The sequence below is a fragment of the Pelobates fuscus genome, chromosome 2 (genome assembly GCF_036172605.1).
Source record: "Pelobates fuscus isolate aPelFus1 chromosome 2, aPelFus1.pri, whole genome shotgun sequence".
Lineage (NCBI taxonomy): Eukaryota > Metazoa > Chordata > Amphibia > Anura > Pelobatidae > Pelobates > Pelobates fuscus.
Window position 1 is genome coordinate 182,722,023 of NC_086318.1, and position 23,960 is coordinate 182,745,982.

The 23,960-nt window shown below is 40.0% G+C and overlaps 1 protein-coding gene across 1 annotated transcript in view; it reads left to right on the forward strand.

Moving 5' to 3' along the window:
* Positions 1–390: 390 nt before the first annotated feature.
* Positions 391–23,960, forward strand: part of LOC134586250 (CD109 antigen-like) — a 128,586-nt gene continuing 105,016 nt past the window's right edge. The window contains exons 1-8 of the mRNA XM_063441743.1: positions 391–554; positions 4,001–4,161; positions 5,062–5,090; positions 11,776–12,006; positions 13,849–13,974; positions 16,563–16,605; positions 20,938–21,025; positions 23,263–23,359. Coding sequence (XP_063297813.1) covers positions 490–554; positions 4,001–4,161; positions 5,062–5,090; positions 11,776–12,006; positions 13,849–13,974; positions 16,563–16,605; positions 20,938–21,025; positions 23,263–23,359 — 840 coding nt within the window. The 5' untranslated portion in view covers positions 391–489. The remainder of the gene's footprint in view (positions 555–4,000; positions 4,162–5,061; positions 5,091–11,775; positions 12,007–13,848; positions 13,975–16,562; positions 16,606–20,937; positions 21,026–23,262; positions 23,360–23,960) is intronic.

Sequence of the window (23,960 nt, forward strand, 5' to 3'; positions counted from 1 at the left end):
ACGTTTGTCATGATTATGCATTTCCAGTAAAAGCTTTGTCAATTCGTTGCAATGCTCCATAACTTATAAATAGTACAATATACTTTATACGATAGGTAATACATTCTGTAACAAATATATCTGTTTACAAAATGTACATCTCTACTTTCTTTTCCCTGTGTCATTAAATATAGGCAAAATGTATATTTGCTTCAATGTGTTACTGACTTCATATAATATGAGTTGTGATGTAATGAAATGATAAATGGTCCCATCTCAAATTGCAAGTAATGTTAACGCAACAGTATCAAGAACACAAAGGGGCTGTCTCCATATCTTTGTGGAGAACTGTATATAAGGTGCCTTGACAATAGTTTCAAATTCGCAAGAGCCCGACTCATCAACAGAGCTTACAAGGCAGCATTGCATTATTCCAGTAACTAGTTTTTCCAGGAGTCATAAAAAATAACTCTATTATTTCTCTATTTCTATTTTGCACATGAAAAAAGGATGCGTGTTTCAAGGCTTCCACTCCTTGTTCTAATGACATCATTCTTCTATATGTCGGATACAAGGTAAGTTATCAAATATTGAGCAATCTTTTTGGAATGGTTATTTTTCAGGGTTGAGATGGAAGTGAGTGAAAGCTCATATTGTTCAATATTAAAAAAACTAAACACATATTATTTATAAACTTAGAAAAACAGGAAAAATATGTTAAGACATTCTAATGCTTATGTCCTTAAGGGAACCGTATTAAATTGTATATTTATATACTGTAGTTTAGACTTGATGTTCTAGTTCAGGGATTTCAGTGCAAAACAAAGACCTTGATAAAGTCCTCTTTTTACTGGTGAGTGTTTTTTTGAATTATAGGTTTTTGAAAATTCTAGTAAGCCAAATAGATTTTACCAATGACACCAACACTACTTTTTTGTTTGCTAAGAATTAGTGTGAGACTTATTTGAAACATGAGATGGCTGGCTAGTAGATAAGCATGAGATAACACAGACATTTTATTTACAAAGTTTGCTGTTCAGGGATATTTAAAAAAAGAATGCTATAAAAATGTAATTAGAATTGTGTACGTGTTTATTCTTTACAGAAATGGTAAATCGTTTCAGAAACTATATGGTGCTCTTTATCTCATAATGTTTCAAATGGAGTTTAATATTTTAGTAAACTAGCAAAATTGCGATTTTTCTCATGTGCATAGGTGTGACAAAAATGGCTAATATAAATGATGACAAAATATTCAGTTTATTGGCATTTGAAACCCACATGATTACATTCATGGGAATTAATGTAAAAGAAATGCTACCAAGAATGTAAAATTATACTGCTAGTCTCTTTACAAGGTTGCAGGAGTGGACAATTCCTACATTATTTAAGTCTTGGTTTGCTCTGGAGCAGAGCTTTGTAAATGTTACCCTTCAAACACTGCCTTGGCAGACATGTCTGGTCCCTTTATTATTTGAAGCTCCCCATCCGTTGATTACCAATACCCTTCAAAAATGAAGACAATTTAAAAAGAAATGTCAACTATTTCCGGGTATTTCTCCCTTATACCCATTAGCGAATTATTCAGATTTTCAAGATAAACAGGGAGGGAAGACATTCTTTCATCTTACAGGAAAGGAATCCATTACAATAGGAAATCTACTTAAAGGAGATTCAATATAGTCTTTTGCTAATCTTAAAGGCTCTGATCAACACTTTTAATCATTTCTCAATCGTATTTTCAAATTTGTGGCTATTTAAAGAATAAAATACAATTAATTAATTAGGCATGAATCTTTTTAGTAAACGGGTAAGTTGTGGTAAAGAACCCCCTCGTTCTTACAGGTATGTTATCCTGAAGTAAGCAATGCATGTTGGTGATGCCAAACAGAGGAACGTAAAATTTTTCATATATGGTGGCAATGTTCTAGGATTCGCCATTTTGGAATAAAATCATAGATTTAATCAGGGATATATTCCTCGACATTCCCATAATGACACCTTCACAAACTCTCTTTGGATGGCCAAATTCATTCCAGGACAGAAATGGTCAAACATTGTTATGGTTTTGTTTGGGAGAAGCTAATGCCAAATAGAAATATAAAATAGACAGCAGTATCTACATTGGAACAATTGATCAATAGATTGGAAGAGGTCAGATGTATGGAGAAATTACATTGATGAGCTAGAGGACATACCGTAGATGCAAATATTTGAAGATATGGGAGCTATGGACATCATATTGGTTAAGAGATAAAAGGGATGAGGATCTCATATATAAAGGATACCAGGTAACATAGGTTATTGAGGGTATGTGATTGTATATGGCTCTGAAGACTGTTATTAGCCTTCAATTATTTGGATTTTTTTTTTTTTTTTCATATTCTTTATGGACATTCCCCTCACTAATATAGGATAGACAAACTAGATTTTGCTAGAATTTATAAGCATATTAAACCTCAAATTTAGAGTACTCTACAACTCCCGTTGTTTCTGATATAAAAGCAAATGTTAAATCAGACCACTTCATTTTAGTTTTTTATTTCTCTTTCCTTTTCTTTCTTGTAAATAATAATGTTTTCTTAGACTTGTAACTTATCTTAAAGTAAAAACTTATTAATAGAATGTCATATGCAATTTGGTATCTTGTCCTCTATTCGATATATACATAAGAATTGCTTTGAATTTATTCTGCTGTTAATTTACATATATGTATACGTGTGACTATTAAATAAACGTAGTAAGCTAAAAAAATAAAAATAAAAAATCTATATAACAATATTGCTTCCCAACACCTATGATTATATTTAGAAAATATGGTGAGAACTAACCCCCCCCATAGGCATTAATTATTATTATTGTTATTATTATAGAGCAATACATGTTTTGGCATCACAGAGGAGATGTGGGGAAGCAGGGCCAGTCTAGCGGGAGGGTGTGAGACATAACTGGGAACAGGGGGTGAATGTAACATTGCCAGTGCTTAAAGATGTGGTAATTATTTTATTGCCAAATCTTTAAGCTATTAAATAAATGATTTGTCACTATGCTAAACAACATTCATTATATAGGGTGTTATTATTTAACCCCTTAAGGACCAAACTTCTGGAATACAAGGGAATCATGACATGTCACACATGTCATGTGTCCTTAAGGGGTTAATGTGACAATTCACTTTCAACTCTCTTCATATAATTAGGGTTCCTACCAGCAAACATTGAATACATTAATTTTAATAGAATAATAATGATTATAATAATAGTAATAATATAATACTGAGTAATATAATTTTTCCAGATTCGATTTTAGCCTCAATTTCCCCATTAGGATTTAAATAGTATAGATTTTGGACCTTAGTGCATAACTCTGTTGGTAAGTAAAGGAACACTCTAGTGTCAGGGATACAAACATGTATTCCTGACACTATAGTATTTAACTAACTATTTAGGTGATTGGCAGATGAGGAGAGACTCCCCTTGCAAGGGAAAGGTGAGTGGAAAAGGCCTGGATTTCTCCGCCTACATGACTGAGATCATCAGTGTTTATGATCTCAGCCAAACCAATGTTTCCCATGTTTTTCTATTGTGCATGTAAGGCAAAACTCCAGACTGCACCAATTAGCCTCTCATAAAAGAGATGCATTGAGAGATGCACTTCTATGGTGAAGTTCAGTGCCTCCATGCAGAGCATGAAGATGCTGAGTGTAGGTGCTGAATAATGTGCAGCACTGGACTAGGAAGCATCTCTAGTCGCCGTCTGAGTGACTGCCACTAGAGGTGTTCCTAAGCAGCAATGTATACACTGCATTTACACTAAAAAGGTAGTGTTTACAGTGCTTAGCCTGCAAGGACATGTTATGGATACCAGAACCACTACATTAAGCTGTACTGGTTCTGTGACTATAGTGTCCCTTTAAGCCTGTTTTGATAAATTGTATGTAGCATTTTATGTACAGAATCTATATAATTTTGTTAGTTAATTATCTAATCCTAAAAACTTTAACAAGAGTTTTTCTTTTCAGTCCAACATATTACATCACAGCTCCCAAATATATTTACCCCGGAATTAACACATCCATTGCTGTCCATTGGTTTGGTGATAACCACACTCAAATCAATGTAACTGGTGAAATTTTGGAGGAAGACAAACGTCTAGTAATTCAAAGGAGTGTGTTTGAAAATGGTGAGTTTACAGATGATGAAAGTGTTACCTCCAACTTGTAAACATATATGTATAAAAAGGCATCTCGTTGTGCGGGCTGTCTACTGATGCCGGGAGTCGGAATATGGCATCATGCTCTGGCTCCCGGCATCAGCAAATGGCGTGCGAGGGAGAAGAACACAGCCACGCACCGGGGGGTCCATTAGGAACACGGGGGGCTGCATCCTGCTCTTACAGGAAGTGCTCGCTTGGTGAGCACTTCCTGACAGACTGTTCGGCCACGCTATACACAGCTCTCCCCTCCTGTCAGACACCCGGGAGGTATCCAGGCGGCCCACGGTCGCAGGGGTCGTGGCTGCAGCCGGGCCCCCTGGAGTTCGGGCCCTGCGACCGTGGTAGGTACGCCACTGATTGGTATGTAATGTTACAGCCAGAAAATCTGGTTTGGGTTAGAAGAAGATTGCTTCAAAGGCTTGAGACAAGAGATCTGCAGCTTTTGCAAACTGCTTTTAGATATAACCACAATGAATAAATGAATAATTATATGTGTGCATGTGTTTATTGAGGTATTCCAACTAAACTGTGATAGTAAAACATATTAGACGTTTCCCTAGGGTAAAGGATAATTAAAAAGCACAATTTTTTTCACAAATCTGTATTCCTTACGCGAATGTGTCCCTGCTCTAGCTTGGTGCAATCCACCCCATGATTTTTTGTTTCCATGTAATGTTAAATAAAGTTATTAAGAGGCATTAAGACCTGATATAATTTTGATTTAGAACCACGGTATTTTGACTGTTCTTTTATAAACAACAAAAAGTTATGAAAAAATACATGTGTTTTATGTTTGTTATAACTATTTTTAACCATTTTTTTTATCTTAGTACTTACGTAAAATTGTTTCATTTTTCTAACCTACAGGTACCATTGGAATACTCACTCTTCCTGCGGTAAGTAAAAGAGATGTTAACGAGATGCTAATTATTTTAACATTTTCAAAATATATAGATAATTAAAAAATAAAACATTATTTTAGATTTGGGTAGAATTGTTTTAACACAATTTGCTGCATAAGTTAATTTATTCACAAACAATGCACAATTTAAATCATTTGGATTTTCTCTTTTTGAGTCAAATCTTAATTTGTCCACAGTTTATGAACTTGTAGGTGAAAATAAATTCTGTAGAATTGTTCCTTTTCCACATATCAATCACCCACCATACAGCAATGAATGAAATAGTCCGAATGTTGGCAATCAAGAAAACACTACCATGGCAAAAACTGTGAGAAAATGTATTTATTTTTGGCATAGCTCATCTGGTATTAATTAAACCAGGAGTAGTAAACCAGGTCCCTACCGCTCACTAGTGGGCGTATTGGGATTTCAGGTGGGTGGTGGTGGGTTCTGCAGAAAGCACCCAGTAGGCCTTGATGGACTTAGACCAAGGCCGGCAGCGGAGATCCTTTCATCTCCCCTGCCGGTACATGCACAGCCAGCCTTGCTGTAAGCCCTCTCGGGCTAGAGAGGAGATCAAAGATCTCCCTCACTGGCCTGCTGGCACTTAGCTCCAGCAGAGGGAGGGAAGGGCATGGGAGGCTCTTTGTTCCTCCCGCGAATAGGCTGGTCGAAGCGTGGCCGCGTGTAACCATGGCAATGCTGTGCTACAGTGCTGTGCTTGCAGGAGAACAGGAGAGTCAACCTGCAGCTGGAGCAGCTGCAGACTAAAGTGAATATGGCACCACTGGACCACCATGGATTGTAGCATTATGTCCGCCCTCCTTGGTAAAAGGTAAGAATAATTTTCACATCTACACACAGCATAGACTCTATGCACCCTTCACAAACAAACACACACTACACCCCTCACACACACTCTACCCCTCACACTCACTGCCTCCCTCACAGCACCCTTCACATACATAAAGCAGCCCTCACACACTGCACCCTTCACACACACACACACACACACTACACCCTTCACACACACAGCACCTCTCACACACTACACCATTCACACACAGCACCCTTCACACACACAGCACCTCACAAGCACACATATAAAAAAAAAAGTAGAATAGAAAATCGACAAAAAGGAAAAAAAATAGATACATTTAGGTACATATTTAAATAAACAAAAACATTGCACTATAAAATTAGTTACTGCGGCACTGGTGGGCAATTAGGAAATGTTATCATTAACATAGATACAAAAGTGGGCTAGAGGTATTAAAAGGTTAACTATCCCTGAATTACACCATTCACCATGGGCATTGTATATAGATGATCTCCAAGGTATGAATGCACATGCTACAATGTTAGTCCATCCTCCCTACCTGAGAGGGCTCTATGCAGCAACTTTCAGGAATTCTTCTTTCAGTTCCTTTCTTTTTCCACAACTCTCAGCCAGTCACTTAAGGGAGTGTTATTAATCTATGTCTGTTAAATAGGAACTGAACCAACCTGAGGGGCGTTCAGACATGCCTGAGGCATTGAAATTAGTTGATAAGATGTTCTGGTAAAAAGTAACACATATCCTTCAGCAGGTTCAACTTGTTCCATGCTATTGAGCAAAAGCCTATATTGGACATCTGGTAGCAATTACACAAATGCATGTGAACACAGCAAAACATTATTTCAGAAAAAACAGGAATTCTAAATATATTGGGTAGGGACTTGATAAATTTTCCCTACCCCTGCTAATACCCCATGAAGGGTGGGGTGACAGGTGGTATAATTGCTAAGCCCCCATCCTAATAATAACTGCAAAATAGTATGCCATTCTTATTGCCTATAAGTCTAAAACTTGCCAAAGCTTTTAAAATCTCCCACTTAATGGACAGTGGTGGCCAATAGTGATATCCCGAACGGTTCGCTGGCTTGTTCGCGTTCGCTGCGGACGGCGAACATATACGATGTTCGGTCCGCCCCCTATTCGTCATCATTGAGTAAACTTTGACCCTGTACCTCACAGTCAGCAGACACATTCCAGACAATCAGCAGCAGACCCTCCCTCCCAGATCCTCCCACCTCCTAGACAGCATACAATTTAGATTAATTCTGAAGCTGCATTCATTTTTTTTTGTATTATTATTTTTTTTTGTGTTTATTATACATTATCTTCCATAGCCAGTAACCTGTGTTTATTATACATTATCCCCCCATAGCCAGTAACTGTGTTTATTATACATTATCCCCCATAGCCAGTAACCTGTGTTTATTATACATTACCCCTCCAATAGCCAGTAACCTGTGTTTATTATACATTACCCCTCCCATAGCCAGTAACCTGTGTTTATTATACATTATCCCCCATAGCCAGTAACCTGTGTTTATTATACATTATCCTCCCATAGCCAGTAACATGTGTTTATTATACATTATCCCTCCCATAGCCAGTAACCTGTGTTTATTATACATTATCCCCCCCATAGCCAATAGCCTGTGTTTATTATACATTATCCTCCCATAGCCAGTAACCTGTGTTTATTATAAATTATCCTCCCATAGCCAGTAACCTGTGTTTATTATACATTATCTCCCCATAGCCAGTAACCTGTGTTTATTATACATTATCCTCCCATAGCCAGTAACCTGTGTTTATTATACATTATCCTCCCATAGTCAGTAACCTGTGTTTATTATACATTATCCTCCCATAGCCAGTAACCTGTGTTTATTATACATTATCCCCCCCATAGCCAGTAACCTGTGCTTATTATAAATTATCTGGCTATGGGGGGATAATGTATAATAAACACAGGTTACTGGCTATGGGAGGATAATGTATTATAAACACAGGTTACTGGCTATGGGGAGGATAATGTATAATAAACACAGGTTACTGGCTATGGGAGGTTACTGTATAATAAACACAGGTTACTGGCTATGGGGGATAATGTATAATAAGCACATGTTACTGGCTATGGGGGGATAATGTATAATAAACACAGGTTACTGGCTATGGGAGGATAATGTATTATAAACACAAGTTACTGGCTATGGGGGGATTATGTATAATAAACACAGGTTACTGGCTATGGGGGATTAATGTATAATAAACACAGGTTACAGGCTATGGGAGGGATAATGTATAATAAACACAGGTTACTGGCTATGGGGGATAATGTATAATAAACACAGGTTACTGGCTATGGGAGGATAATGTATAATAAACACAGGTTACTGGCTATGGGGGATAATGTATAATAAACACAGGTTACTGGCTATGGAGGATAATGTATAATAAACACAAACACACAAAAAAAAAGAATGCAGCTTCAGAATTAATCTAAATTGTATGCTGTCTAGGAGGTGGAAGGGTCTTGGAGGGAAGGTCTGCTGCTGATTGGCTGGAATGTGTCTGCTGACTGTGAGGTACAGGGTAAAAGTTTACTCAATGATGACGAATATGGGGGCGGACCGAACATTGCATATGTTCGCCATCCGTGGCGAACGCAAACAAGCTATGTTCGCCAGGAACTATTCGCCAGCGAACCATTCGGGACATCACTAAACATCATACCTGATGTTTTAAAGCACGTTATTCCAAACAATTTAGGAATTTTAGGTGATTTATGCCCTTTATGGATTAAAACCAGACTCTGCATCAACTATTTAATTTTCCATGAGAGTCCCCCTCTGGCATGCCACAGTCCAGGTGTTAGTTCCCTTGAAACAACTTTTCCATCACTATTGTGGCCTGTGGGTTTTAAAATTTGCCTGCCTATTGAAGTCTATGGCGGTTCGCCAGGTTCGCCCGTTCGCGAACATTTGCAGAAGTTCGCATTCGCCATTCGTGAACGGAAACTTTTATGTTCGTGACATCACTAGTGGCCAATCATCTAGCCATCAATACACTCTAACTACAACCCTCAAACTCCAAAATATAAATATCCTAATTACTGACCCTCCCTCTATCACACTGTGGGGTTTGTATAAAAATAAATAAAACTACCTAAACTAGCACCATAACCACAACAGCCTACTGCGGAGTGTCACTTTAAGTTATATAGATCCTATTAGGGTAGTTAGTTGGTTAGTTATTTAGTTAGAGATGAGAAAATAATACTGTTATTGCGGTTGCGGTTTATTGTGGTTAAAAAGCATTTAACCCCTTAAGGACTGAGGCAGTTGTACAAGTTCTGATCAAAACAAAACATATTATTATTAGTAGTAGTAGTATTATTATTTTATTATTTATATAGTGCCATCACATTCCGTAGTGCTGTACAATGGGTGGACTAACAGACATGTATTTGAAACCAGACAACTGGACATACAGGAACAGAGAGGTGAAGGGCTCTGCTCAATGAGCTTACATTCTAGAGGGAGTGGGGTAGAGTGACACAGAGGGTAAAGTAAGGGTACGAAGAAGGTTGTTAGAAAAGTATTCACTGAGGGCTTAGTAGGTAATTGTTGACAGTTGAAGGAGAGGAGTCATGGAGAGTGGGGGATAAAAATCTGCTAACAGTTTAATTGATATGCTTCTTGAAGAAGTGAGTTTTCAATGTTTTTTTGAATGAGTGTAAACTGGGTGAAATTCTTATGGAGAAGGGAGTTCCACAGAAGAGGTGCAGCCCTGGAAAAGTCTTGGAGGTGGCCGTTAGAGGTGGGAGTACGGACAGAGGATATACGTAGGTCTTTGGCAGAGCGTAGGGGCCTTGACTGGACGTACTTGTGTATTAGAGAGGATAGGTACGTTGGAGCAGCATTATGTAGGGACTTGTAAGCGAGCATCAGCATTTTAAATTGAGCCCTATATCTAACTGGAAGCCAATGCAGGGATTGAGAGTGCAGGGAGGTGTGAACGGACAGGAAAATGAGCTTGCCGCTGCATTCATTAAAGATTGCAACGGTGCAATCTGGGAACACGTAAGACCACTGAAAAGACCACTATTGCAGTAGTCCAGGCGAGAGAGAACAAGAGCATGGACTACCACCTTTTCCGCATCCGGGGTTAAATAGATGCGCGCTATGTTTTTGAGATGGAAGCGCCAGGATTTGGCGATTGATTGGACATGAGGGGTGATGGAGAGTCTGGAGTCAAAAAGAAAACCCAGGCAGCGAGCCTGCGATTGAGAATTTAAAAAATAATTTTTAGTTTTGCGTGGCATTTTAACCGATAATGTCATAATACTGGTAGCTGTTACTGCAATTAAAGGACCACTATAGTGCCAGGAAAACAAACTAGTTTTCCTGGCACTATAGGGTCATTAGGTCCCCCCCACCCTCAGGACCCCATCTCCGCTGGGCTGAAGGTTGTTAAGACCCCTTCAGCCACTTACCTTTCTCGAGTGCTGGGCTCAATCTGTGCTGGGGAACTCTGCATGCGCGTTCAAACCGCCCATAGGAAAGCATTACTCAATGCTTTTCTATGGACATCCAGCGTCTTCTCACTGTGATTTTCACAGTGAGAATCGTGGCAGCGCCTCTATCGGCTGCTATGTTTTCAGCTGCAGGGTTAAACCTAGAGGAATCTGGCACCCAGACAACTTCATTGAGATGATGTGGTCTGGGTGCCTATAGTGGTCCTTTATGTACACATATTTGTATTCAGCAATGTCTCATGAGTAAAACAGAACCCCCCATGTACAGGTTTTATGGTGTTTTGGAAAGTTACAAGGCCAAATACAACACATTACATTTTTCAGTTTATACTCATTGAAATTTGCTAGACTGGTTATGTTGCCTTTGAGTCCGTATGGTAGCCCCGGAATGAAGATTACCCCTATGATGGCATACCATTTGCAAAAGTAGACAACCCAAGATATTTTCTTTTTTTTTCATGTGACAACACTGAAGAAATGACACTCTGCCACAATGTAAAGTAGTAAGTGTAATTTCATCAGTGTCCTGATGAAAGTTCCTATTCGGAACTGAAACATTGATGATTCTATTATATATAACTATATATATATTAATAATAAAATACACTTAGAATAACAGTTTATTAATGTGTATGTGCATATAAAAGTACTTAGATCATATATATATATATATATATATATATGATCTAAGTAGTTTTATTACATTTATAAAGTGTTTTAAAACTTTATTTTAACTTTTAAAACTTTTTTACAGGCTCTAGGGGGAGAGCCTGAGAACTCAGGCAGTCCCTCTGCACAAGCCGACTATTCCGGCCATGTGATCGCGAGGTCCCCGCAATCACATGGCCTGGGAGGGCCAGATCGGGCAGAGGAGGGACAGGAACATTCTATGCCGCCCTCTGGCGCTTAGAGCCACTCCAAAAAGAATGGCAATGGCCGTCCTTAAGGGGTTAATAAAGTCTCTCCATATAACACTAAATGTGTGTTATTCCATCCAAAGTAATGGTGTCAGTGGTAAAATTGTTACATGATAATAAACCATTTGATTGGGTGTCCCAAATGATTTTTTTTAAAACCCTATAATCAAAGCATTAGCTAGATGATAACTTTATACATATAAAAATGTTCCTAAAGTACTGAAAATGTTGTACGTTGTTTTAGTCATTCACAAAATTCAATCAAATGTCTGGAGTGGATGCCCGAGACATGGAAAAGGGAAATGCAGAACAATAACCTCCAAGTATATACAGTACCTCTAACTATATACCCTGTACTTTACTAATATTCTATTTTATTTTTCATTGCAGATTCCAGTACAAGTTTCCCCTTCTTACTTTGAGTTGGTTGTTAATGGATCGGTTAAAAATAAACTATTGTTCTCTAACAGAGTTGCACTGGTAAAGGGGAAAACTAAGACTTGTGTATTAATACAAACTGAAAAACCTGTTTATAAGCCTGGAGAGACAGTAAAAATCTGTGTTATCACTGTAGATCGTGATCTCAGACCATACAAAGGACAAGTGGACATTATAATTAAGGTTTGTGTCATCAGAATACAGAAGTTTAATGTGTTAAAGCATTTGCTGTTAATGTGTTAAAGCAATTTAAGATAAAATAGCATATGTAGTTTTAGCCAATTAGTTCACAATATAGTCATAAAGGGACACTCACAGCAATATAACCAGTTCAGCTTCTGCGTGAGTGCAAAGCCACACAGAGCATTGTCAGCCATTCGGGTTGAACAAAAGTGACATTGACTAAGTGGACGTGTTAATTATGCATTTGCAATGCAATTGGAGGGCAGTCTCTTGAAGCTGGGTGTGAGCACAATATTTATAAAACAATTGGTTACATGGTTTGACATGCAAAAGGGGGACTGCACCAGGAAATTCTAGACAACACAACCTTTAACACAAGCTGCCATGATTTTTTTGATTAGAATGACCTCTTGACCCCCAATATCAGCTTTCTAACCAGTGGCAAACTCACACAGGGTTATTTACTAAAGTGAGAATTCAAAGTGAAGTGAAGTCAAGATAGCCAAACTGGAAATATTCTCTAAGGCATCTATCCTTTGAGGTCCGCTACTATGGCTCAGGCTGATTCTCACACAACATAGAAAAGCAAATGTGAAAGTGACGTAGCTCAGTGGGCTAAAGCATCATCAGTAGAATATTTTCAACCCTTGGGTGGGAGGTTCAAATCCTGACAGGGTTGATTCAGCCCTTCTGAGGTAGATAAAATAAGTACCATTAAATTGAGTAATAGTAACAACCCCTGGATTTTGTGGCTAAGGTAACATCCCCAAGATGTACTTAATAGCAAAAGTAATCTGAATGTACCTTTCCTGGTTAAATACTTTGTTATTACTTAATCCACAGGACAACTCTAAATAGGAGTGCATAAAGAGAGGATAACAGTTTAGTCATTGTAATGTATTTTTCTGTAAACGCTTCAAAATGTCATAATTATAGGCAAGGTAATGAACACAATAGACACAATAACAATACATATAAATATATAATTGGTTTGGTACTTTTAATGTTCCAGTATAGAATAATCTGCATGGTATAGAAGCACATCTTAAAGTTAGCACTACAATAATGTTACTAAACCCATTAGCATCTTGTTTTGCTGTTCTGTGCCTAATGTAAATCCTAAAGGGAAACTAAGTTTTTTTCCTGACTCTATAGCTCTTTATAGTGTCCACCCTGCCCCCCACTTACCTGATTCACTTACCTGATTCCAGTGTCCCTCTGAACTGGTTCAGGCTCCGCCTCCACTCCTCCCCAGCCAGCGGGGGAGACCTAACACACGTGTGGCCCAATGATCTGAAGTAGTCTGGGTGTCTGTAGTAACCCTGTAAGCATATATAAAAGCATGGCTCCTCAGTATGGCAAGCTTTGTAAATAGGTTTCAGTTCACAAACACAGCGCATGTTATAGCATCATGGTTGTTTTGAAATAAATATGTCCTTGCATAATATTAACTAGTTGGAAGTCTTAGTTTAAATAATTGTCACCTCAAAACTATGTTTTAATATAATAATCCTTTCATCAAGCTTTGAAAGCGATTTTTTTTTTATAAATGATGTATATTTAAAAAGAAAATGAGAAAATACATATCTACCTTTTGTTTATATTTCAATCATTGTCTGATCCAAGGTGCATGTATACAGGATCCTGTCTTATAGTAAAGGTAGTGATTATTTGTTTTCTCTTTTTTGGGGGGCATATACTTCATTTTAAAACAATCTATTTCCTTTCAAAACTTGAAAGGATTATTACATAAAAAAAATAGCTTTGAGGTGACAGCTATCCTTTTAGTAATTTGCTTTTAATAACTGGAGTTTGTAACACTATTGCATTTCAAAATGACAGAATCCACAGGACAACATTGTAAATCAGTGGCTGAAATTGAGGAGTAATTTGGGAGTCATTTCCAAGGAGTTCACACTTTCCAGCAATGCAATGCTTGGCTCCTGGTGTATCAGGACACTAACAGATGTAAGTACAAATTGCAAATTTCCCATCATTCATCGCTGTGCTAATTGTTTAGGCCACAGTAAAAGAAACATATTAGCATTTTGAAGATTGGACTGGATTAGAATGTAGAAAATGTAGGGTGAGCTTTTATAAATAAATGTTATCTTCACAGCATTCTCTTACTATGGCATTCATTTATTAAATAGTGAAATGTGATATCAAATTAGAAAATGTAGGCCAAATGAGTCAAATCAAACTAACACTCCAACTTAAATATATTTATAACTTGATCTTAATTTTGCAATTCATTTTCAGTTTAACATAAGACATAAGTTAGCCAATAGATTGCCATTAGTGGGGTTATTTACTAAAGTAAGGATTGTTGACTATTTGAAGTGAACCCAAAGTGAATTTCACATTTAAAACAAAGTAGCTGATTTGGAATAATTCTCTAAGTCAGCTATGCTTCCAGATTAGTTATTTACTTTCAATTCACTTTGAATTCTCTGCAATTCTCACTTTAGTAAATATGCTTGGAAATTTAACAGGGCTATTCACTATGTGGTTCTACAGTTAGCCACCCTGTTAGTCTGCTGCCTGCTCACTTTTAAGTAGATATGTCCCCACCCATAACATGGAATGTGGGGCACAAAGGAGATATTAAACCATCCTTATTCTAATATGAAGGTCATATTGACCCCTGTGGGCAGAATTCTGGATCAAAAAACAAACAAAACAGCTCATCCATAGTCCATTTTGTTTATTCTGTGATATGTGTGTATAGAGTTTTGGCATTGCAGAATTCAGTCAAATTGCCTATCAGGAAATATACAAACAAATCACACTTAATTTGAAACAAAATGCACAAGTTTTACTTGCATAGTCTTCAGTGAAAACATAAGTTATTGTATACATTTGAGGCTGATTTTCTCAACACATTGCATATCTTAAAGGGCATCTGTCATGCCCCTAACAACTGATGTTCATTAGAAAGAGAGGAAGATTCTATCTATACATGTTGGTAGCAGTTTTGCTAGCAAATGTATAGATTTGGAGAGAAAAACTAATGTAAAATAGACTTTACTCCCAGCTGTCAGTCAATGGCTTGGCACTGAGTGACAAGGGAGAGCAGAAAAGACCTCCCACAGCAGCCAAAGCACATACGCTGTGGATGCTACAGAAAGTTTGGAGTATAGGTATAGTCAGTGGTGTATCCTGGTTTTGTGCTGCCCTAGGCTTTACCCCGCCCCGCATTCTAAATACACACACACACATTCACTGACAGATACGCATACATTAGCTAACAGAAACACACACTCGCTAACAGAAACACACACACACTAACAGACACACTCACACTCAGTAACAGACAAACACACTCACTCACTAGCAGACACAAACTAGCAGACACACACACTCACTAACATACACACACACTCACAGGCAAACACACACACTAACAGACACATGCAGTCACACACACACACATACACACACACACACTCACTAACAGACACACACACACTCACTAACAGAAACACACACACTCACTAACAGACACACACACACTCACTAACAGACACACACACTCACACTAACAGACACACACACACTCACACTCACTAACAGACACACACACACTCACTAACAGACACACACACACTCACACTAACAGACACACACACACTCACACTCACTAACAGACACACACACACTCACACTCACTAACAGACACACACACTCACACTCACTCACATTAACACTTTTTTTTTTACTTTAACCCCCCCAGCCTCCTTACCTTTGGGAATGCTGGGCGGGGGGGCGTTCATCTTTCTCCCTGGTGGTCCAGTGGCTGCTGGGTGGTCGGGCGGGCGGGCGGCTGGCGAGGGAGCACTTCCTCTGAGCTGTCTGCTCAGCTCCCTCGCGCGCTGCACAGTCGCACAGTGAGGCTGGGAGGCGGAGCCGGAATATGACGTCATATTCCGGCTCCCAGCCTCACTCTGCGGCGTGCGAGGGAGCTGAGCAGACAGCTCAGAGGAAGTGCTCCCAAGCCAGCCACCCGCCCGACCGCCCAGCAGCCCAGCATGTCTGTTAGCCGCAAGGCTAACAAGACATTTGCCTTGGGCATTTGGGGCGGCTTTTTTTGCCGCCCCCTGAAAAATGCCGCCCAAGGCAAATGCCTTGTTTTCCTCGTGGCTAATACGCCCCTGGGTATAGTGAGGTGACATCACTCCATTCCGATGCTGGCACGCTGGCAACTGATGAAGGACAGCGAAGAGGTGGGTGTTGCATGAAGAGTAACACCAATGAAGCTCAAATATGGTGGCCCTGGAATGGAGGAAAAGTGAGTAAATCTCTCTATTTTACATAGAATATGCCATGCGTCTTTGTGATATATGGTGTATTTAATGTATATGGGAGCGATTTCAGGTAAGTGGTTTTGTTTCTCAACAAGTTCACTTTAAATAGAGACCTGCCTGAATAAAATGTTTAAATGTTTAAAATGCTTAATGATAAAATGCATTAAAGCATGAAATAAGAAGACATGCTTTATTTCCTACCTTTACTTTTTTCATAAATGTGATGCACCAATGTCATTGTTATTTTAGACTTCTGAGGCAGAGACAGCATGTTTCCATGTTGATGAATATGGTAAGTTTAATTTTTACATTTGTAAGAAAATAAATATTAAATAAAATACGTCCATTATCTATAGCAGAGAAATTCTGATTAAAGGAACACTATAGTCACCTAAATTACTTTAGCTAAATAAAGCAGTTTTAGTGTATAGATCATTCCCCTTCAATTTCACTGCTCAATTCACTGTCATTTAGGAGTTAAATCACTTTGTTTCTCTTTATGCAGCCATGGCCAAACCTCCCCTGGCTATGATTGACAGAGCCTGAATGAAAAAAAAACTGGTTTCACTTTCAAACAGATTTAATTTACCTTAAATAATTGTATCTCAATCTCTAAATTGAACTTTAATCACATGCAGGAGCAGGGGCGGACTGAGAACCCTCAGGGCCCCCGGGCAAAATAAATCAAGGGCCCCCTTACAGGCCCCAACCATACTCCGCAGCAAGCACCATCCTTGTCTCGCCTCCATGCACTGCCTCCAGCCACACCCTACACAATCTTTAGACACAAGGAACAAAAGTGTAATAATCCCTTCGAGGCCCCAGTAGAGACTACAATTGAGGGCTAATGGGCCATGGAGGGGGGTCTTTCTAGCATAGTCTGTCTCAGTGTCCTTTAGAGAGTGTTAGAAAGAATCCCCTCCAGGCCCCATTAGAGACTACAATGGAGTCTAATAGGCTTGGAAGGGGGTCTTTCTAACAGAGGCCATCTCAGCGTCCCTGCTGGAAACAGTCGCCTCCACGCCCCAGTAGAAACTACAATTGAGGGCTAATGGGCCATGGAGGGGGGATCATTGTAGCAGAGGCTATCTCAGTGTCCTTTAGAGAGTGTGTTAGAAAGAATTTCCTCCAGGTCCCATTAGAGACTACAATGGAGTCTAATGGGGCCTGGAGGGGGGGTCTCTCCAACACTCTGGTTCTTATTCACAATATAGCAACACAACATTGCTCGCTGATACCTAGGCCAAGTTGGCTCCTCTTACCTTAATTACTGTTGCTGGCTGGCAGTCTGTGGGCTTGCTGGAAGGCTGTGGGCTTACTGGCTGCGGCTGGCAGGCTCTCGGCTTGCTGGCAGGCTGTGGGCTTGCTTCCTACTGCCGGCAGGCTGTGGGCTTGCTGGCTGTGGCTGGCAGGCTGTGGGCTTGCTGGCTGGCAGGCTGTGGCTTGCTGGCTGGCAGGCTGTGGCTTGCTGGCTGGCAGGCTGTGGCTTGCTGGCTGCGGCTGGCAGGCTGTGGGCTTTCTGGCTGTAAGCCTGTGGCTTGCTGTAGGCCTGTGGGCTGGCTACTGGCCTGTGGGCTAACTGGTGGCCTGTGGGCTGGCTGGCTGGCTACTGGCCAGCCTGTGGGCTGGCTGGCTGGCCTGTGGGCTGGCTGGCTGGCTGGCCGGCCTGTGAGCTGGCTGGCCGGCCTGTGGGCTGGCTGGCTGGCCTGTGGGCTGGCTGGCTTGCTGTCTACTGGGGCACTTGTAGATTATTTAAAGAAATAATCCATGCACAATAACCACTACTGCTCTGTGTAGTGGTTATGGTGCCAGGAGGGCCGGGCCCCCCTCCCAGAGTAAGTAGTCAAACCATTTAAGAACAGTTTGACAACTTACCTGGGGTCTGCTGGGATATGAGGCTGTAGTAGGGTATAGGAGCAGTGGTGCAATGTGTAAGGGGTGCAGTGTGTGTGAAAGGTTCAGTGTGTGTGTGAGGGGGTGTAGTGTGTGAATGTGTAGGGTGTGTGGGGCAATGTGTGTATGAGGGGGCTGTGTATGTGTGTGGCAATGTTAGTATGGGTGCTGTGTGTGTATGGGTCGGCAGTGTATGTGTGTGTGTGTGTGTGAGGCAATGTGTGTAAATGTGTATGGTGTGTGTGGGGGCAGTGTGTGTGTATGAGTGGGCAGTGTATGTGTGTGTGTGAGGCAATGTGTGTAAATGTGTATGGTGTGTGTGGGGGCAGTGTGTGTGTATGGGGGGCAGTGTGTGAATGTGTATGGTGTGTGGGGGCAGTGTGTGAATGTGTATGGTGTGTGTGTGTGGGGGGGGGCAGTGTGTTTATGGGGCTAGAGTTCACTCTCACCACAATGACCACCAGTAATCCCTGGTGGTCACAGTGTTGAGAGTGAGCTCTAGCCCGTAGCTCCAGGGCTAGAGTTTACTCTTGCAAGAGCCTTAACGTTGCCGTGGTAACCGCAGCAACGCTCTGTGCTCGCGCAAGAAGGACCCAGAGGAGCTGCAGGCTGAGCTCCCGGGTCCTCTCCCCCCCCCTTACTACCCCTCCCCCTCTTCTTACTCCCCCCCTCCCCCTCTTCTTACCCCCCTTCTTACTCCCCCCTCACCTTCTTCTTACTCCCCCCTCCCCCTCTTCTTACTCCCCCCTCCCTCTCTTCTTACTCCCCCCTCTTCTTACTCCCCCTTCCTCTTTTTACTCCCCCCTCCCCCTCTTCTTACTCCCCCCTCTTCTTACTCCCCCTTCCTCTTTTTACTCCCCCCCTCTTCTTACTCCTTCCTCCCCCTCTTCTTACCCCCCTCTTCTTACTCCCCCTCCCTCTCTTCTTAACCCCTCCCCCTCTTCTTACTCCCCCTTCCTCTTTTTACTTCCCCCTCCCCCTCTTCTTACTCCCCCTTCCTCTTTTTACTCCCCCATCCACTTACTCCCCCTTCCTCTTTTTACTCCCCCCTCCCCTTCTAACAACCCCCATCTTCGTACCCCCTTCTTACTCCCCCCTCCCTCTCTTCTTACTCCCCCTCTTCTTACTCCCCCTCCCCCTCTTCTTACTCCCCCTCCCCCTCCTTACTCCCCCTCACCCTCTTCTTACCCCCTTCTTACTCCCCCCTCCCTCTCTTCTTACTCCCCCTCCCCCTCTTCTTACCCCCTCTTCTTAACCCCCTTCCCCCTTCTTCTTACCCCCTCCACTCCCCTTCTTCTTACCCCCTCCACTGTAGTGTAGGAGTTTCTTTTTCCTGTACCCGGCCGGACTGACAGGAAGTGCACACTGAGTGTGCACCTTCCTATCACTCCGGCCGGGCACCGCGGACCGGAGAGCAGCTCGGCCACGCTACAGGGGAGGGGGTAAGAAGAAGCTGAAGCCGCCTGAGGCTCTTAACAGAGCGCTCAGGCGGCTGCAGCATTTAAAGGGCCGGCCCTGAACGCGGCCGGCCCCCTCAGAGTGTGCCACCCTGCCCCCTGATGGTGGGCCCTCCTCCCGGCTGGGCCCTCGGACCATGTCCGAAGTGCCCGACCGGTCAGTCCGCCCCTGTACAGGAGGCTCTTGCAGGGTCTAGCAAGCTAATAACATAGCAGGGGATAATTAAATCTCAATTAAACAGAACTTGCAATAAAGAAAGCCTAAATAGGGCTCTCTTTACAGGAAGTGTTTATGGAAGACTGTGCAAGTCACATGCAGGGAGGTGTGACTAAGGTTCATAAACAAAGGGATTTAACTCCTAAATGGCAGAGGGTTGAGCAGTGAGGCTGCAGGGGCATGTTCTATACACCAAAACTGCTTCATTAAGCTAAAGTTGTTCAGGTGACTATAGTGTCCCTATAAAGTAAGTAAGGTAAAGTAAGGCTTCTTGATATTTTCCATGTTCTAAGCATAACTGATTCTTCACATTATGTGCCCATCATTTTAGTCTTTATATTTAAAGGTACATTTAGTTTATCAATTATAAACGAGCTCTCAAATTTCTAAAAGGAATCTGGTATTCAAGTACCTCTCACAAAGACACATAGTACAGACTGAGAAACTCTGAGATAAAGATAAAAATGTTTCATACATAATTTTCCATTTTCATTAGAAAAATATGGCAGCATTCTGTTATCATGGCTTGATCAAGAAGCAGTTTTTATTTAATAAACTTTACAAAAAAAAAAAAAAACATTAATGCAACTCATATCACACACACTTAACTAAACCAATGTGCTGATTACATTTTATTAGGATAAATGAATATTACATTTTGAACTGCATTGCAAACTAACGCCCCTTTGGTATGAATAAGGTTATTCACTAAAGCCCTTTACCAAATAGGGCAAAACCATTCACTGCTGAACGGGTCTGCAAAAAATCCAGACATTGTTCAAGCACTTCAACCCCCTGAATTTTGTCCAGGTTTCAACTGGACCGAGCACTGCTAGACTGCTGAAATCGAGACTGAATCCTGCAATTCTTGGCCACAAAGCTCCATATCCAGGAGGCTCCGATTTGAAAATACAGTTATAAAAAGATAAAACTGAACTGTTTGTCCGCTGGCAGCATTAGCTAGCATCAACCAGTATAGGCATTTAATCAACTTTACAAATAGTCTTGTTTGTTTTTCCCTTTTTTATAAGTTTTTTTCAAATGTATCTACTTTCAGTTTTACCAAAATTTGAGGTTGAAATAAATGTCCCACATTTCTACATTGAAACGAAGCAGTCAGATCTTGCTGGTGCAGTAACAGCCAAGTAAGTGACACACTGTAGAATTACAGTATGCTTGTTATTTAGTAGTAACAAGTAAAAATTGTGATAAAAAGATTTCACTTTAAGTATGGTAAGAACAAAAAGGTATAGATGAAAACAACTGCGCCTCCCAGTAGTGACCTGTTTGTCAAATATAGGCCTCTATTAAATATTTTTGGAAAAACTTTTTAAATGATAGAATATGTTTGGCTAATATTTAAAGTTAATATTTTGAAAAATGTTGTAATATTTTCACGTGTATTGATATTTTTAAATATATATTATGTTATATGTTTTCTGCATTTCAACATTTTGAAAAAAAATGTTTTTAAAAGTTTATCCAAAATATCAACTGTAAAGCTTGTTTATATATTAAACCAAGACCATAGTTACAACATTTTTTATATTCTCTAAGTATACTATTCTGCAAAACCATCGACTAAATACCTAATGTTGGCCTTGATTTCATGTTGTTGGATAAGGTTTTCAAATCATTTAATATTTTTTGCATAAACTTGTAAAATGATTAAATATTAAAAAAAGTTTACATTTTTGATAAGTTGATACATAAGATATATTACTTAAATGTTATTATGTTAAATAACAAATATTTCAAAATTATATCCAAAAACATTCATTTAAAATGTATCCAACAATATTAAATTGTAGTAGGTTTATTAGTTTGGCATGACATCAATTTCTAAATTTCTAAAAGTAAATCAACCTGACAATGTGATGAGGAAATTAAATAAAATGTTCCATTAGGCCTGGATAATATTAAAATTATGGGCCTCATGTCAAGCACAAACCCACAGTGCTGCACTAGCAAAGACACTGCACAATTCCTACCCATTGCTTCACTGCTGCAGTACTATGCATTCCAACAGACATTACAACTACTGCTAATAATCAAAAGGATAGTTACATTCTGAGGCTAAAGGCTAGAGCCCCATGTGCTTGTGGTCTAAGGGGCAATTGCCCCTTTGCCTTTTTTTTTGCCAAACCTCAACTCCTTATAATACTATAAATGAATGAATAAATACATAGATAAACAAATAAGGAGTTTCTATTCATTTCAGTTCTTAAAAGCACTGAGAAAAAAATGGAAATCATTCTTATGTTGAATGAACAATCCAAGCACCAGAGCTACAACAACACATTGTAGTGGGTATGGTACATTACATTTAATGTAGGTAGTCAAACCATTTTCTCATCCTCGCCTCTCTGAGAACTGGAGGCTCTCTTCTTGAACTGAGCCTGGCAGTGCAGAGTTTAGTTCATTGGTTTAGAACATTCAGCAAATGCAGGGCTTAGCTCAAAAGAGCTATAGGAAGCTGCTGCCCTTCTCACAGACAGGCAAAAGAGGGGGCAGGGAAAAGGTCCCAGTGGTCTCCAGGTATGAAGTCAAAATGACTTGACTACTTATTACTACTCACCTGTCTGTGTTTACTTCTGTGTACCTGTCTGTGTCTGTGTGTGTGCTAATCTGTACCCGAATATGCCTGTCTATGCCTGTGTATCTTTCTATGTCTGTGCATGCCAGTGTATACCTGTGTGTACCTGTCTGTGTCTGTCTGTACCTGTGTGTTTATGTTTGACTATTTGTTTGTGCATGCATATTTATATATATATGTGTGTGCGCATGTGAGTGGCAGATTTTTTTATGTGTGCGTAATACACAGATTGAAGGGGGCACATCAACATGGCTGAGCCTAGGGCAGTTCTAAACTTAACACTAACGTTGGGAACACAAACATGTATTCTTAACATTAGAGTAATGTATAACCTATTTAGATTAGGACCAGACCCTGAAGTTATAAAATAAAGACTTTACTTAGCTTAAATCAACAGACCACTATGGCTGAGAGAAGTACTGTGGCCCTGTTGTCATGCTGCATCAATCTTCATAGTGAGATATTGACTCCATGGGGAGCATTAGTCTTTGCAGGACCTCAACCTAGGAACCTCTCTAGAGCCTGTTCAAGTGACAATCACTAAAGGTGGTGCAATGTCAACACTGCCTTTTCTCAGTAAAGGCAGCGTTAACACTGTAGAGAAAGCAGGGACAATATCTTTGCCCCACAACCACTACATTAAGCTGGAGTGTTTCTGGTGTTTAAAGTGTCCCTTTAAATACATAATTGCCCTACTTTACCCATGAACTCTTTTATTACAGCTTCATGCTATACATAAAACAATAGATCTATTTGATGTTTGTTAATACTTTTTTCTAATCTTAGATATAATAATGGAAAACTAGTGAAAGGGAATGTCACCGTGTCAATAGAACCATTATATAATTATTGGAATACTCAAGTGTTTAATAAAACATATGAGGTAAGTGTATTGATTTAACTTTTCCATGAAATCGATAAATAAGGTTACAGTTGCAATCAAAATTGCTTAATTGTCAAAAGTTACAGACTTTCAGCTGTTTACAATGAACAAATCAAACAAAAGCAATTGAAATAGCTCAACACAAATGAATGCTTCAAGTGGTTTCCCCAAGTTCAAGCAGGGAGCCACTCATTCTGGTCTATGGAGTTTAAGCATTTGTTTATCTCAGAATTGCAGGTGTTAAAATATAGGAAGGTGATTAGCAGACATCAAAAAGATATGTGTACAGCCTCAAAAGGTTTTGATGTGTTTCCGTAAGGTATGTACATCCAGCTGGTGACGTTTTAAGATGATACTCCTACAATAAAACAAGCTGGGCACAACATAGAGAAATCAAAAAAATATACGGAGCTACAATACAAACATATCAATACTACAAACAGTGCTGAGAAAAAATAAAGATATAATACACAAAGCTAATACAAGGATACCTATATAATACACAAAGCTAGGTAAACTACAGAGATACCCATAGAACAGGCAGTGCTGAGTAAAATACAAAGACATAGCACACAGATCTGGACACAATAAGGAGATACTC